We start from the raw sequence: 17,651 nt of genomic DNA on the forward strand, positions 1-17,651 counted from the left end.
GTAAGATGGATGCCTCCACAAGCCAACAGTCGCAAACAATAATGTCCTAAACAAATGGGAGTCACAAAGTAGCAGGGCATGAAGGCACCGGCTGAAAATTGGACAGAAAACGCTCCTCGGCAGGTCTACTGAAAGCTGATAATGAATTCAAGTCTTGGTCCAAACAAATAAAATATAAGCAAGAAACCAATGTCATGGTATCCAGATTGTTCATTGTTGATACGTTGACCAGTCACAACCCACCACTGACTACATCAGCAGATGACGCAGCAGACAACAAACAGCGTTACCGGTTATGATGCGAAGCACTTCAGCAGTTTTCATTATCCTGAGAATTCTCATCGACACAGAACCGCCCGCCTTTCTCTAGAAAACGGACACGAGGAGGTAATGAATGATCAGTCATCCAGCCAGCCACCGTAGCCTGCTGGGTGCTGACATGGGAATGGAGGCCGAGATGCAGAGGACTCCATGGGAGCAGAGCTGGTACTCGCGTAAGGCTCAGGTGCTTCAGTTTCTTCAGGAAGTTTCTCATTTAGATCAAACTTGAACACAGCAGGGCTTTCTGGAAATTTCAGATGATCCCGTGTTGCACTGTTGAGTTTTCCCACCATCTCATGTTTCCAGGAAATGATTATACATTTTTGCAGAAATCACTGATTCTGAAACGCATGTTGGGGCATAGGAAACAGATCCTAGATGACATGTAAGGATGGAAGGCTAAAAACTTGTACCTGCAATAGAAAAACAATCGTTCTCGAGATCGTTCTTGAGATCGTTCTTTAATCTTGAATGTTCGTTGGACTTCATCGTCAGCAACATTGGAAATATCCCTGTGAAACAAGTACCAACGGTCAATGAAAACAAATTCATTTAAATCAACAACATGTCCATATCACCCGGTATCTAAGTACACAAACTATACGGTACCTTGGCAAGCACTTCCGGTGGTATGCCACGGGACAACGCCTGCATTGTACCAAGTATGTTTCCTCCTCCTTTTCTGTCTGTTTCCTAGTTATTATTGTTCCTCCCTTATTCTTGCATGAATGACATTCATGCAAAGGGCACTCGAAGTCCCGGTGATTTTTACTACGATCGTACTTCAAAAGGCAATTAGGATGGTAAAAGCGCCCACGATACTTCTTCTGACATTTAAGAACCTGATAAAAGGTAAATAAAAAAGTTAGAAAATGAAGGAAAATGACCAATCTTGATTAACATATGCATATGCAAAACGTTGTTAAGTATTCAGAGCACATATGAAATAAGGTATTGTTCACTCTTTCATTCTATCTACTCCCAGCAATTTCAGCTCTTGTATGTAGATAAAATTCCTCTGTAACATCCTAAGCTCTAAATCTGCTTATGGCCCAGCTCCTTATATGGAACGAGCTTGTATACGCATAGCACCTTGTACGTGGACTCGTTCCATATGAGGACCTGGACTATAAGCAAATTTTGGACGTGAGTAGTGTTGCATCATCGATCCTTTTCACTTATCCTCAGTTACATAAAACTCATAGTGAAAATCAAGAAAAATATCCCATCATGAATAGAAGAGGAAACATCTTATATGAAATATTAGTCTTTTTTTTCTTGATAGACATACCTCTGGCAAACCTGGAGGCATCTCGGAGGATCCCAACTTCCCACAAACAAAACATTGGTGCTTCTTATACTCACAGTTCTTGCATATAAAGTTGGACGATTTCGATTCCTACATCATTGATACGTATGGACATTAAAAGGCTATGTTGACATAATAAAACAAGAAGAAAACCAAATCATTAGGCAAAGGAATAGCACCCATTGGTCATCCTTCAGTTCAAGACCTCTGCAACTAGAATGTTGACCATGGGAACTGTTTGGATGGAACAGCCTTCCACATTTACCATCACAGCTACAATAAATCAAATTAGTCATGGATATACTAATCATTGAATAGCTGAGGTGATTAGTGCTTACTCCAATATCAATAACCTTAGTGTCCATACAATCTAGTTGAAAAATGAGGTAATAACTAAATTGATATACACAGTGATACGTTTCTGACTAGATGGCAAGTCAATGTATTTCTGCTTGAAATATGATACATTTGTTTAACAATTCTTAGCAGCTTATCAAATACAACTAATAAATATTATTACACGATCCACCAATTTGGGGACTGGCCATCCATATAGCAAAGATGTTGAAGGTGGAACATAAGAAATGCAACCACATCACTATATACCTAGGAGAAAAAAATAGAACAATATACCTACCATATCAAGAAACCGCCATCATCACAAATTGCACAAAGATAATCGTCCTGTACAAGCAAGCAACCTAAGTTATATAACTTAAAAACCTGATGAACAACAAGAGTCTAAAACTGTTAAAAAAATATGTAGCTTGAACAATCAAACAAATGAACCTTGAAGGGAGGTGGATTATCAATTTATTTACATAGTAACTTCAATTTATTTACGAGACGCATCCAAATACTCAAATTGTGTCATAGAATTTTCATTAGTGGAGTCTGGGTAGACGAGAATAGTTTAGTACAAGAAAATGCATACGATCTTAACAAAAGGTTCAATAACTCAAACAAAAAAAACTAAGTTTGAGTTCACAACTCCAAATAGATTTACATCAAGCTGAATAAGTCAACTGCAATCAATTGGAGAAGATTGAAGAGTTAGAGCAAATTAATCAAGAATGTGGGTCTTGTCTCTTGGGCATTTCCGAAGATATGTTACATCAAGAACCACATGTAAGACTCATAGAAATCTTCTATAGGACTCCTAACTGACCTACAATAAATTGGAGAAGATTGGGCATGCATCGTGCTATAATGAAGGAAGGACAGCTAGGTCAATCACCCTGGCTGATATTATGTAATCTCGTGCTGAGATTTGAACCCTACTATCCTAAGCTATAAATAAGGGATTCCTTACAACTATCAACAATATGGGATAAATTCATCATCAACAAAATCACACATTGGGAGTTGAGAGCCACCAAATAGGCAAACCTATTTTGTGATTGTTGTGAATCTTCATGTTTCCTTGGGTTTAATTTGCTAGCTGATATAGTCATTTTGCGAGGTTGAATCTTGTTGGAGTTCTAGAGTGAGATACTTGATTGTCAAAGATACAAATCTATCATGAATATGCTTGTTTGCCATGCAATCTCTTTAGGATCCAATATCCTCGTATGTATCTTCTATATATTCCAGTTATGTTATCCTTAGTTTAATGTTAGCTTAGAATATCACCATTGTTATATGTGGTAGATGCCATTACTTAGTGATGATATGCTCATACCCTTTGAACCATCAACATGGGCCTAGTGTGTAGGGCAACCAATAGTCAAGGGATTGAATGTTTACAATGGCTCAAATATCATTTTGCTTTATGTAAATTGCTCTATATCTAGAATTACAAATAGAAGATTTACGGGTAAGGATTCTTGATTGGTTATGTCTTCTATATTATTTCTATCATGTGATATGTCTTTCCTTCTTGTATATTTCTCTTGTTTTGTTATTTTAAAACCCTTATGTTGTGCACCCTATCTCTTAACAAAGCTTCATTAGATGCATAGATTAGTCTAGCAACTGTTTATCCCATGTTTCCTCGTGGATACGATAACCTTAGAATACTTTAGGTGAAACATATTGTGATGATTTGTATTATTTCAGTTTAGTGCTTGTATTGCATAGATCATGGCAACAAAACAAAGGGCTTTCATGTTGTACGAATACATCTAACATCTATTTACGTATTAATCATAGAAAAAATGCAAGAACTGCAAAGAAAGGATATAAAAATTTACCACAATTCCCATCTTCTTGGTATCATCTCTTGCACTTAAATTAGGATCCTTCCTCATGGGTGTTTTTTTTTTCTCTCGAACACGCAGGAGAGCTGCGTATCATTGTATTAATAGAAAAAAATAGAGTCATACATAGAACCGAACCCCCTCCCCCACACACCACTACATAGACACTGGATCACCGGTTAAGAAAGACAAAAAGACGACCCTACAACAGTCCATTAGACTGATCCTCCAGCAGAGAGCAGGGAAATTCCCTTGGCTCCTGCTAGGCTCCACCAATGAGCCTCTTCCCTAGCCAGAGCCAGAGCCAAGTTAACATTTGGGGTTGCCCCATTAAAAACACAATCATTTCTATGTCGCCAGATGCTCCAGGCTCCCAAAATGACTAGGGAATTCGGACCCAACCTATAATCTCCACTAGCAGCACTATCAACTTTTCTCCACCAATTATCAAAAGGATTGGTCAGAAGGTTGAGGAGCAAGTGCTACAAAACCAAAGCGCGACAGGAGGGAGAACCACTTGAGAATACACAGCCCACAAGAAGATGTTGAATGTCTTCCTCCTCTTGATCACATAGAAGGCACTGATCTGGATGAGGGAGCCCCCTCTTTGCCAATCTGTCCGCTGTCCAACATCTATTATGAGCGACAAGCCACATGAAAAATTTGCATTTGGGGGGGGGCCTAGGATTTCCAGATTCTCTCATAAGGTTCAAAGAAGATTGCACCCTGAAAAAGCGTATCATAGGCGCTCTTTGCTGTATATTTTCCTGAAGTAGATAGCCTCCAGATGTGCTTATTAGGAATTTCCTCATTTAGCTCCACACCATTCAGGATATCCCGAAGTTCAAGATACTGAATCAAGGTAGTTGAACTGATCTCACCTTGTATGTCCTCTGTCCATTTTCCCCAGTGAATGCTTCCAACACAGTACGTCTACTTGGACCTTTTAGGAACCAATGCATATACCGGTGCGATGTCCTAGATTCTTTTGCCATCTAACCATTTGTCCTCCCAAAAGAGTGTATTGGATCCATTTCCAACTTCAGTTACTACAACCATAGAGATGAGGCCTTAGGTTTGCCCACGGTTTGTTGGGCTCACTCCGCTTGAGCCACGGCCATTGTGCTTTTAAGGCGATACTCAAAGCCTTCAGATCAGCAATCCCAAGACCACCTAGTTCTCGGGAGCGGCACACTTTAGGCCAGGCAATGAGACAGTGACCACCCTTTGCCTCTTTTTGGCCTCTCCACAGGAAGGCCCTTCTGATCTTGTCAATGGCTTTGAAAGCCCAAGGTGGGAGATCTGTTGCCATGGCCACATAAATCATGATTCCTGTGAGAACATACTGCACTTGAATAACTCTACCAACTTGGGTCATCAAATCAGCCTTCCACCTAGGAAGCTGATCTGCAATTCTATCAATGATGGGTTGGACCTGCTCCTTAGTCAGCTTCTTGATGGTCAAGGGGAGACCCAAATATTTGCAAGGGAAATCCAGCATCTCACAGGGCAACAGATTCTGAATGAGGGCCAGATTTTCAGAAGCCCTTGTGCTGGATATAAGGAGATTTTTAGAAATCCAGCATCTCATAGTCAGCATATAAGGAGATTCTGTGCTGGATAAAGGTTGTAGCATCCCAACTTCAGAAGCCCTTGTGAACATCTAATTTAACACATCCACAACAAGAATAAAGAGCATAGGAGATAGCGGATCTCCCTATCTCAGTCCCCTTCTGTGCAAAATACCTTCTTCTGGGATGCCATTCAAGAGAACTTGGGTGGATGAAGATGATAAGAGGCCACAAATCATGTCACACCAGCGAGAACCGGAACCCAATTTTCTAAGCATCTCCAAAAGGAAGGCCCAAGACACTGAGTCAAAAGCTTTGGTAATGTCAAGCTTCAGGAGAATTCTGGACTGCTTTTGAGAGTGTAGGAATTTAACTGTCTGCTGGACCATCATGAAATTATCTTGAATGAACCTTTTTTGATGAAAGCACTTTGATTGGAGGACACCATCTCATCCAGCCGACTTGCAAGCCTATTAGCCAGGATTTTGGTCACAAGTTTGGCGAAGCTGTGAACCAAGCTAATTGGCCTATAATCCTTGACTTGAACAACATTAGTCTTTTTTGGAATCAGAGTAATGTATGTAGAATTCAGTTTCTGGAGGTTTCTAAAATTTCCAGTCCAAAGAAAATGAACTGCTGCCATCACATCATTCTTGATAACTGTCCAACAACTTTTATAAAATCTACCAGTGAACCCATCCAGTCCAGGAGCCTTATCAGGTGGCATCTCCTTTATGGTGTTCCACACTTCTTCTGAAAAAGGCAAATCCAAAGCTTCAAGATCAAAGCCGGGGCTACCAAGGGTGTCCAGATTGATAGTTCTCCCTCTAGCGCACTCAATCCCAATGAGACTCTCATAAAAATCTAGAACAACAGCTACCTTATCCTCATGCTTTGTGATAACCTGATCTCCAACATGCAATTTGGGGATGAAATTCTTCTTTTTTCTATATCTTGCATGTTGATGAAAAAGCCTTGTGTTGGCATCCCCATCCTTTAGCCAATTTATCCTGGACCTGAGTCTTGATATTGTTCTCAACAGGGAAGATAGCGCTAGTGAATGCTTCTTGAGATTATTATGTAGCCATAATTCATTAGGTTGAAGAGGCCTGCTTTCTTGAGCAATATCAAGTTGGTGGACGATTTCTTTTGCCAGAAGCAATTGGGACTTGAAGTGACCAAATTTCTTCTGACTCTAGCTCTATAACCCTCTAGCAGTTTCCTTGAGTTTCAAAGCAAGGGTATCAAGTGGATGAGTTCTAGGCTGTACAGTGTCCCAAGCATCCTTCACTACTTCTAGAAAACCATCCAGAGAGCGCCAGAAAGCTTCAAAATGAAATCTTTTCTTGCAGCCAATGATATCCTATAGCCCAAGGATCAGGGGGCAGTGGTCAGAGTCATTAGAAGTAGCACACTGCAAGAGATAACCTAGAAACTGATCTTCCCAATCCAGTGTACAGAACAATCTGTTCAACTGAAAGTGCATCTAGCCCTTTAGTGGATTTTGGATGATTGAATGGAAACGTGATTAAAGGTCTAACCCGTTTGCTAAGTGTGGACAGGTAATAGGTTATCTCACAGGTACTTAATGAAAGCCAAAATGATGTGTTGTATAAACAATCTAGTTCAAGCATAAGACAACAATACAAATGGAATTCATGCAAAGGCTTATTTATTGTGGGATTTCCATATACTGTGTGAAAGCAAGCTCGTAAGAATTAATTAATGAGACATGAGGGATTGCATATGGAATGGTCTCATATTTGAAGTTTGCTAAATTAAAATAAAAATATAACAATACAAATAAATGGATGATTCAACACAAGATGTGACTTGATGGCTTGAGATGGTAAAGATAGCAAGGAAAGGCTTCGAGGTACTAAGCAAGGGTGAAGGGCAAGCGATGGCTTGGCGGCGGAAGAACCTAGCTAGGGTGAAGAAGGAAGTACTTGCATTTAGTTGAGGTACTAATCAAGCTATGATGGTCATGTTAATGTGAAGGATCAAATCACTATTGGAGTGTTTGATGGAAGTGACTTGATACATTTGGGATTATTCAAGAATTTGATGAATGGAATCAAGTCACGTGCTCAAGATGGCTATTCTCAAGTGAAAAGATCAAAGTTGACATGTTGACACCCTCACTTGATGAAGATTGGAATACACGGCTTCGGTTGAAAGAGATCAACTCAAAAGGTTTAAATTTGTTATACTTTTAAATTTGAGTTAATAGGAATGTCATACTATTAAGAGGGATGCATCATGTTGATAGATAATGTTTCATAAGTGCTCAAGCCAACCCATGTAAGTTTTGAGTATTTGAGAGACAAAAGAGCTAACCTGTGTTTTGCTGATCTGGCAATACCTGTCCAGTATTGATACCGGACGTGTCCGGTATGTGCCCAGCCACGATAAAATTCTTGTTGTTTTCAGGTTAGTTTGTCGGGAGTTCCGATGGTTGGGAATTCCGATGTCTCATGCTTAACTGACTTAGATGGTTCATTGTCCTAGTCGTATGGATGACCAGAGGTTAACGACTAGTTTTCAAAGGCCTTGAGGGTCAAGAGTTCTGACGTGAGTCGGGAGTTCCGACGGTCAGAAGTTCCGGCATGCGTCGGGAGTTCCGACACCTCACAAACTTCAACTCAGTTACTTTGTTTTTAAATATGCTGAGGGTTGGAAGTTTCGACGTGAGTCGGGAGTTCTGACGGTCAGGAGTTCCGGCATTCATCGATAGTTTCGATGCCTCACATTGTCACTATAACTTAGTTACCGTTGGGGCAGTATAAGTCATACACCGGACGTGTCCGGTATGGCAACGGCTATAAAATGGCTAGTTTTTCCAAGGGGGCTATAAATACCCCGAAGCCTCCACCTTTGGAGGCTGCTAATTCTGCTGATACACATACATATTTTTGAGCCTTGCCAACTCTTCAAAACTCTCTCTTAGTGAGTATGTGATCCAAATCGCAAAATCCATTTGTGGGTTTAGAGAGAATTTGAAAAAGAGAGCAAGCCACCACTTGAGCACTTGTGCATATTGTCAATCTTATGATTTGCATTTGTTACTCTTGGACTCTTTAGTCCTAGACGGTTAGGCGTCACCAGAGAGCACCTGAGAGATTGTGGTGTGCCTTAGAAAGTTTGTATCGGTCGATTTCGCTGTCTCGGAATCAGCTAGTGGAAGGAGAAAAAGGAGTTGGAAAAGACTTCGGCTAGAGTGACCTTCATGGTACCCTCTAGGGCTGACCTTCGCTGGGTCATCCATAGCCTCCTCAATGGAGAGTAGGACTCGAACGAGTTCGAACTTCGATAAAACAAATATCGTGTCTCAATTCGCATTTCATTTGATATTTGTGTTGCTCCAGCTTTTGTGCAAGCTCTCTGTGTATATTGTCATCTCTAGTAGGTGCCTACAGTTTGGTTTGAAGATAGAAATTGAAAGGAGCAAGTTTGGGGCTGCTCTATAGAAACCGTGCATACCGAACACGTCTGGTATTTCATACTTGTGCTAAAAATATTTATGCTCTGTTCTAACTTTATGTTGCAGGGTTATAGCTTCTAGATATATTCTTTATACCTTGCTTACTCTGTGGTTAACTTATGAGGGGTGGTATTACTCTTAATTTAGACTTTCTATTTTGGAAACTTCCTTTTCTAATTGTTTCCGCATTTAAAGGTGTTTATTTTTAGAAACGCCTATTCACCCCCCTCTAGGCGGCATCATAGGTCCGTTCAATTGGTATCAAAGCGAGGTTCTCACCTAAAGCTTCACCACTGTGAGAAAAGGATGTCGACGCCTATCGAGTTGGAGCTGATGCTTCTCCAAAATGATGGTTCAAACTTTCTACCTTGGTCAATTCATGTACTCAATGTTTTTAGGGATATTAGTCCTCTTGTTGAGCATATTGTGGATGCAAGCATACCTCTTCCTATAGTTGACTGTAGCAACTATAAAAATTTGTCAAAAAAGAAAGAGATATGTGTGCAACTTAATGCTCAAGCTATTAATGTCATGTTGAGTACATTAAGTGTAGAGGTTCAAGATGAGGCTATCTTCAATGGACAACCACCTCCAGAGAGTGCTCATCTCATTTGGACTAGACTTTTTGATTTATATGGAAAATCCAAATGTGATGATGCACTTGAAATTGAATCAATGAAAAGTATGTCTATTGTGTCTTCATGCAGCGAAGAAGCCTTATAAGACCTTAAGAGTGCTGAGCCGGAGCAAGGAGTGCAAGCAACATATGACATGCTGTCTGCCTGCACATACCGGACGGTATGCCTACCGGACGTGTCTGGTATGGCCGTGGCAGCAGGATAGTAGGTTGTCTATGATGATGAGGCTCAAGCCCGGTGGTGACCAAGTGATGAGTCAACCGCAGTATCTCATGATACTCATCACTTGTGTCTCATGACCAAGAAAAGCAAGAAGAAGAGTAACAAGAAAGATCAAGAAAAGGAGAAAGCACAAGTAGATGATCAAGATGAGAGTGATGTTGAAGACAACTACAACCTTGATCATCTCAACCGCAAAGACAAGTTTATCATCATGAAGATAGTTGAAAAGAATGATGAGCTTGAAGAAGAGATTGAGAAGCAAGAGCAATCACTTCAAAAGCAAGAATTATTTCTCATCTCCACGATGGAAGAACTAAAGGCTCTAAGTGAAAGGTATGAAAAATTATCAATTGAGCATGCTTTAGTTACTAACTCCTCTTCTAGTGTTTCACAACTAGAGAAGGAAAACTTGGAGCTCAAGGCAAGGCTAGATGAGCTATCAAGCAAGTATAATGTGCTACAAGCAAACTATGTTCATCTAAAGTGCTCTCATGATGAAGTAGTAGAATCAAGCATTATGCTTGAGGTGGCTCATGAGGTTGTGATCACATCGGTAAAATTTTCTCAATCTCTCACACATTCACTCACTAGTACACCATCTCAATTAAATATTTCTTATACTAATGAATGTGCTCCTCAAGCAAGCCAATCTTCGATTGAGCTAAATCTCATAGAAAACATAGAGCTCAAAGAAGAGGTGAAAAGATTAAAGAAAAATGTGATTTGGTTAAAGGGTAAGGAGAAAGCACAAACTTCTCAAGATAACCATGATAACATGGTGAAGAAGCTTGAGAAGGGTTCAGACCTTGCTTCCTCCAAAACCCAACAAAAGAATCACATTTCAAGTAAGGCCAACACAACCAAGAGCAAGAAACATAGAAAAAGGTTATGCTATGGTTGTGGATTATATGGACATGAGTGAGCCATGTGTCCACATAAGAGTTGGGCCGACAAGTGTGAAGTGGCTGAACAAAAGGCCTCAAACAAGTTGGACAACCAAAAGAAAAGTGATGAACAAAGTGCTTGTCTCATGAGCAAGAAATTGGGGCATCCTACCAAGAAATGCCCAATGTACAAAGAGGCAAGAAAAGAAGCCCAAGTTGCAACAAGAAGATGCTAAGGATGCAATGAGATGGGCCACAAGGTTGATAGATGTCCATACAAGCAAAACAAGCATAGAGCAAACAAAGGTCGCATATGCTATGCTTATAGAAGAAAGGGGCATTTAAGCTATGAATGCCCAAATGGTAACACACCTAAGCCAAACACATTCATTTATAATGATATGCTTAGGAAGACCACAAATGGAGTTAGCACTAGCAAGGTGATGTGTTCACCACAAACTATTGCTAAAGCCATTTGGGAGCCTAAGCACTTGTTGACTAACCCAAAAGGACCCAACAAGAGTTGGGTACCAAAGTGTGCTTAGGTTAATGATGTAGGTACTTGGTGATGAAATGAAGGCTTCGGGGTGGTTGAGCAAGTAAATTGAAAATATTCACTCAATCTATCAATCAATTCTCATCATAATCTCCTATATGGTTGACCCAAAGATAATTTAATGAATATATCATTTACTTCATTTTCACCATTGGTAACTAGTACTTAAACCGTTATAGGATAGCCACTTTGTTTGTTTTGTGCTCAATGACTCACAAATAGACATTCTTGTGAAAAATTGAAAGTGGCTAATTAGTTTTACTTAATAATTATCATGTTTGCCATATGATGCTTTTAATAGCTCTCTAGTAGAGCAATTCATTTGTTGAGATGCAGGTATACAATAAATAATAGAGCTAAACGAAGAATCACAAGCAATGAATTAATTATTTCTATCCTACACCTATCGGATGTGTCCGGTATGGCTCGGGATAGAAAGAAAGTGTTTCTGTTCTGCATATTCTGGACGTGTCCGGTATTGTAGAAACCAGAACACTAATTGGATTGCTACTGAGTCTTTAATCCATATATTTTCATATATCCTTCATGTACTCAGAAGCTTGTGGTTTATCAAATCTTAATGGATTGTGAGCATCTCTTGATCTCAAATTTAAATATGGCTAATTATTTGGTTGTGGTTCAAAATAGAAAATTGACTCCCAAATTCTTAATAGAATAAAGCGCTAGATAAAAGTCATTCAAATTACTTAAAACACTTATTTAGGGGGAGCTCAGTTTCTATTTTGCACCTTGTGGACTAATAAATTTATCTAGCATTCTTTGTAGTTCTTTGGATGAAAATTTGATTTCATATCTAGCATGATTATTTGGCAATTAAGGTTAACATAAAGATTATCATGCTATGTATCTTCTTAGTGGTATTCTTGTGGGCTCAAGGCTAAGGTATGTTTTTTCATATATGCATTGTAAGTGCATCTAAGGCCTCGTATATGTTAGAATGTGAATTTGTGTGACATAGGAGAGATGTTTTTCAAAACCCATAACTAGCATGTGTAGGTGGTGTGAATTTGAAAAACTATTTGAATCTTGGTCTTTTTGACCTAGCCTTGTCATGTGATAATTATAGTCTCTTTGATTGTTTGATTGGCTAATTACACATGACATGGCTTTCTTAAGTCCACAATCTACTATGTCTAACTATCTCTCTCAAGTAATCAAAATCTATATATAGCTAATATTTGGAAAAGAGAAAGTGATACTCATGGCATTTGGATAAGAAAAGTAATTTCACCTTATTTGGATCAAGGACATACATGTTTTTGGATCAAAAAATGATAGAGAAGTGAATTGGAATTAAGTGAATGAAGTTTGGAACAAGAACAGTCAACCCGCAAATACCGGACGTGTCTGGTATGAGCGGGGTTATAAAACGGCCGGTACTCCTTTGGCCAAGTTAGTTTCTCCTCCTTCCAGCCAACCCAGCTGCCTCTCCTCGACCTCTATTGGCAATTTTGAGTTTCCACCATGAAAAGGAAGAGAGGGAGATTGGATCGGAGGAGATTTGCATCAAGATCGAAGACTCCAGAACTTGGATTTCCAATCGCATCTTCATTCACTCTCACAAGGTACCCTAATCCCGGACCTCATTCGATCTAAGCGGTTAGGGCATGATTATGAAATTCCTTCGGTAGAGATGCTACATTACCTATCTAGAAGCAGTGCTCAGAGTTTGGATTAGATTGGTTGAAGATTGAGCGAATGACCTTGGTTAGGGTTGTTGTCCGCTCATACCGGACGTGTCCGGTGTCCGGTATGGGACAACAGAGTAGATTTTGCTCCCTTGTTTCAATCTTCTCAGTGGTTGATTCTTAGGACTAAGTTTAATTGTTTATTGTGTTTTGTGAACCTTTTTTACCTAGTTTGGTTGAGGTGATTACAAAGCATAGGATAATTATTCTTATTTCTATATTTCAACTAAAATAAGCTATCATTTGGGCATGTATCTAAAATTCCTTGTAAATCTTTGGATACAGAACAATAGCTATGAGTGGAAGATAGGAGCCTAGGTCCAAGCATAGGCATGATCTAGCTTTGGAGAAATACAAAAGGCAAGATAGGAAATGCATTCTAGATATAGTCAGCTGGAGCAGGGCAGCAGCAGGGGACTCTCCAGGGCTACTAGGGGTGCTCCACAGTACAATGAGGGCGACAACAGTTCTTCCTCTGACACAAATATGGAGGAGTATAGAGTGGAGCCCAGTACTAGAAAAAGGAAGAGCACTGATAGAGGTTTAGATGGTGGCAGCTCAGATGATGAGCAAGAGATTGAGGAGGAGTAGGCAGTACCTCTAGCTCAGCACCAGCTAGGTTAGGGTATGCACTATGGTTTACTTGAGCCACATCCACCTAGTGTACCCTCTTATGTTTCTAGAGTTGACTATCGAGGGAAAGGCATGACCAGAAGAGCCAAAGATGAGAGGAGAATTGATCCAAGGGGCTTGTCTAGGATTCAGTTTGATCATCGATTTTAGACAGCCTTTCATATGAACTTCTACACTAGTGTGATCCTCACCAGGAATCCAATGATTGCTAGGTCTTAGTGGATTGACTGGTAGTATGTCAGAGATTTGCAAAAGTCCTCCATTGATCATGCTATTGCTATTTGTGAGCATACAGGGGTATATGAGATCATCAAGTTCCAGCATGACTGGAACACTGAGGTGATTGCCCAATTTTATGCCACTCTATATGTTGAGGAGGATGAGAGGCATATGCATTGAATGCTTGAGGGCCAGTGGTACAGTGTTGATTATGATGCTTTTGCAGCTTTACTTGGGTTCTCAGATGATGATCTTCAGAAGGATAGGATCCACATAGAGTAGGTGTTGCCTCTAGAGCAGCTTGCCTACATGTACCCACTAGGGGGTGAGAGAGGAGCAGTGGGGAAGGTTCTAGGTCTTCATCCTACTTACAGATACTTGGATAGGATGTTTAGGAAGACCATTGATTGCAAGGGTGGAGATAAGGGAAACATTGCAGATTATTCTAGGAACCTGCTCCATAGGATGTCACCTGATGCACGACCCTTCAGTGTCTTTGACTTCATATGGTGCGAGATTAGGAGCATTGGCAAGAGGCCCCTCAAGGGCTATGGTTTTGCTCCCTACATCATGCACATGATTGAGCAAGTCATAGGGCATACCTTTGAGTATGACAAGGTACATAAGGCCCTGAAGATTGTTGCAGATTTGCTAGAGGTTGGGGTACCTCCAGCAGGACCAGGAGGAGCAGCAGTAGCACCAGAGGCAGATCCACCTATAGGTGGTGCAGCAGTAGGATGAGCTTCCCCTCTACCACATGCTCCTTCATGTTCTTCTTCACATCACCACAGTCCTCCTTCTCCTATTCACAAGATGTTTAGTGCTATCTTTAGGATGTGCAAGGACATACGGACCTATCAGCAAAAGGAGAGGGAGGCTAGGAGGAAGAACACTCAGACTCTAAAGTAGATTGCCTCTAGACTTAAGCTTGATCCTCCTAGATCTCCACTATCAGATGAGGCAGCTAGTGAGCCCGAGACTGAGGAGTAGCAGCAGGACAGGTACAACATAGAGTTTGCTAAGTTCCTTCAGCAGCAGCAACAGTAGCAGGCACTAGTGCACCCTAACACTACCACTACAGGCTCGGGTGCTTATTCACTCTCAGCCACGTCCCAGTGCTGCAGATGAGTATGCTTCAGACTGGTGGAGTGACCTCATGGGTAGTTTCTATGACTCGTCTGGTGCGTGTGGTTCTCGTCCAGCCGGTGCTACATGCTCAGATGATGAGGATGCTGGTAGAGATGAAGATGATGATGAGTGATCACAGCTTTCAGAGACAGCTTGCAGCCCCTTTGTCCTTAGTATGTCATTATTGGACCTTTATGGTGATAGATGACAAAGGGGGAGATACTGATTAAAGCTTCAGGATAGTTTCATTTGCTTATCTTTGTACCTGAAGATATGTACTACAAGCTATAGTTTCTTGAGCCTTAATCTTTTTAATTTCTGAGCTTCATTGATGTATCTTGAGTTTGAGATGAGACTTACTTATGCTTTATCTATGTATCTCTTGAGACATGATCTTTATTTATATTATATTAGTGGCTTGTGGACTTGAGAAAATGTGTAATGAGTGCTATGTGTGAAATACATGTGTTATATTTATTTTCATAAGGACTATGCATGCTAGAATAAAAATATTTGATGTGATGCCTTTATATTTATTCTTGTGTGATATATCTTGTCATATGCATCATGGTTTTACTTTGTCACACACATATGCACCCCATGGATGCAATGATTTAGGGGAAGTCTCCTATATGTTTTAGTATGTGCAATTGACATTTGATGTCATTTTGTGAATTCTAATCAAAAGCACATATTAAGGGGGAGCCTCTCATAAATCATTGTACCCAAAAGTTTAAATGTTTATATTCTTTTGTAAGCTTTAATCAAGTTGTCATCAATCACCAAAAAGGGGGAGATTGAAAGTGCATCTAGCCTTTTAGTGGGTTTTGGATGATTGAATGACAACATGATTAAAGGTCTAACCCGTTTGCTAAGTGTGGACAGGTAATAGGTTATCTCATAGGTATTTAATAAAAGCCAAAATGATGTATTGTTGTATAAACAATCTAGTTCAAGCACAAGACAACAATGCAAATAGAATTCATGCAAAGGCTTATTTATTATGGGATTTCTATGTACTATGTGAAAGCAAGCTCGTAAGAATTAATTAATGAGACATGAGGGATTGCATATAGAATAGTCTCATATTTGAAGCTTTTTAAATTGAAATGAAAAAGATAACAATACAAATGAATGGATGATTCAACATAAGACGTGACTTGATGGCTTGAGATGGTGAAGATAGCAAGGAAAGGCTTCGAGGTACTAAGCAAGGGTGAAGGGCAAGCGACGGCTTGGCGGCGGAAGAACCTAGCTAGGGTGAAGAAGGAAGTACTTGCATTTAGTTGAGGTACTAATCAAGCTATGATGGTCATGTTAATGTGAAGGATCAAATCACTATTGAAATGTTTGATGGAAGTGACTTGATACATTTGGGATTATTCAAAAATTTGATGAATGGAATCAAGTCACGTGCTCAAGATGGCTATGCTCAAGTGAAAAAGATCAAAGTTGACATGTTGGCACCCTCATTTGATGAAGATTGGAATACACAGCTTCGGTTGAAAGAGATCAACTCAAAAGGTTTAAATTCGTTATACTTTTAAATTTGAGTTAATTGGAATGTCATACTATTAAGTGGGATGCATCATATTGATAGATAATGTTTCATATGTGCTCAAGCCAACCAATATGAGTTTTGAGTATTTGAGAGACAAAAGAGCTAACCTGTGTTTTGTTGATCTAGCAATTTGGACGTGTTCGATATGTGCCCAGCCACGATAAAATTCTTGTTGTTTTCAGATTGGTTCGTCGGGAGTTCCGACGTGAGTCAGAAGTTTCAACGATCAGGAGTTCCGACGTCTTACGCTTAAGTGACTTAGATGGTTCACTGTCCTAGTCATATCGGACGTGTCTGGTATTCATATCGGACGTGTTCGGTATGGACGACCAGAGGCCAACGGCTAGTTTTGAAATCCCTTGAGGGTCGGGAGTTCCGATGTGAGTCGTGAGTTCTGACGGTCGGAAGTTTTGGTATGCGTCGGGAGTTCTGACACATCATAAACTTCAACTCAGTTACTTAGTCTTTAAATATGCTAAGGGTCGGGAGTTCCGACATGAGTCAGGAGTTCCGATGGTCGGGAGTTCCGACATTCATCGGGAGTTCCGACGCCTCACATTGTCACTATAACTTAGTTACTGTTGGGACAGTATAAGTCATACCGGACGTGTCCGGTATGGCAACGGCTATAAAAATGGCTAGTTTTTCCATGGGGGCTATAAATACCCCCAAGCCTCCACCTTTGGAGGCTGCTGATACACATACACGTTTTTTAGCCTTGCCAACTCTCCAAAACTCTCTCTTAGTGAGTGTGTGATCCAAATCGCAAAATCCATTTGTGGGTTTAGAGAGAATTTGAAAAAGAGAGCAAGCCACCACTTGAGCACTTGTGCATATTGTCAATCTCATGATTTGCATTTGTTACTCTTGGACTCTTTGGTCCTAGACGGTTAGGCGTCACCGAAGAGCACCTGAGAGATTGTGGTGTGCCTTGGAAAGTTTGTATCGGTCGATTTCGCTGTCTCGGAATTAGCTGGTGGAAGGAGGAAAAGGAGTTGGAAAAGACTTTGGCTAGAGTGACCTTCATGGTACCCTCTAGGGCTGACCTTCGCTGGGTCGCCCATAGCCTCCTCAACAGAGAGTAGGACTCGAACGAGTCTGAACTTTGGTAAAATAAATATCATGTCTCAATTCACATTTCATTTGATATTTGTATTGCTCTAGCTTTTGTGCAGGCTCTCTATGTATATTGTCATCTCTAGTAGGTGCCTACAATTT

General features: G+C 40.3%; 1 protein-coding gene across 1 annotated transcript; it reads right to left on the reverse strand.

Moving 5' to 3' along the window:
- Positions 1-207: 207 nt before the first annotated feature.
- LOC136537291 (protein ENHANCED DOWNY MILDEW 2-like) lies at positions 208-3,879 on the reverse strand. Its single transcript, XM_066529317.1, has 7 exons — positions 3,823-3,879; positions 2,268-2,314; positions 1,810-1,903; positions 1,613-1,720; positions 931-1,163; positions 736-833; positions 208-625 (listed from the first exon to the last, which is right to left on the reverse strand). Exons 1-7 carry the CDS (start codon positions 3,877-3,879, stop codon positions 399-401), a joined length of 864 nt encoding a protein of 287 aa, XP_066385414.1. The 3' UTR covers positions 208-398.
- Between the last annotated feature and the right edge of the window lie 13,772 nt (positions 3,880-17,651).

The sequence above is a fragment of the Miscanthus floridulus genome, chromosome 2, assembly GCF_019320115.1.
Source record: "Miscanthus floridulus cultivar M001 chromosome 2, ASM1932011v1, whole genome shotgun sequence".
In the NCBI taxonomy this organism is placed as follows: Eukaryota; Viridiplantae; Streptophyta; class Magnoliopsida; order Poales; family Poaceae; genus Miscanthus; species Miscanthus floridulus.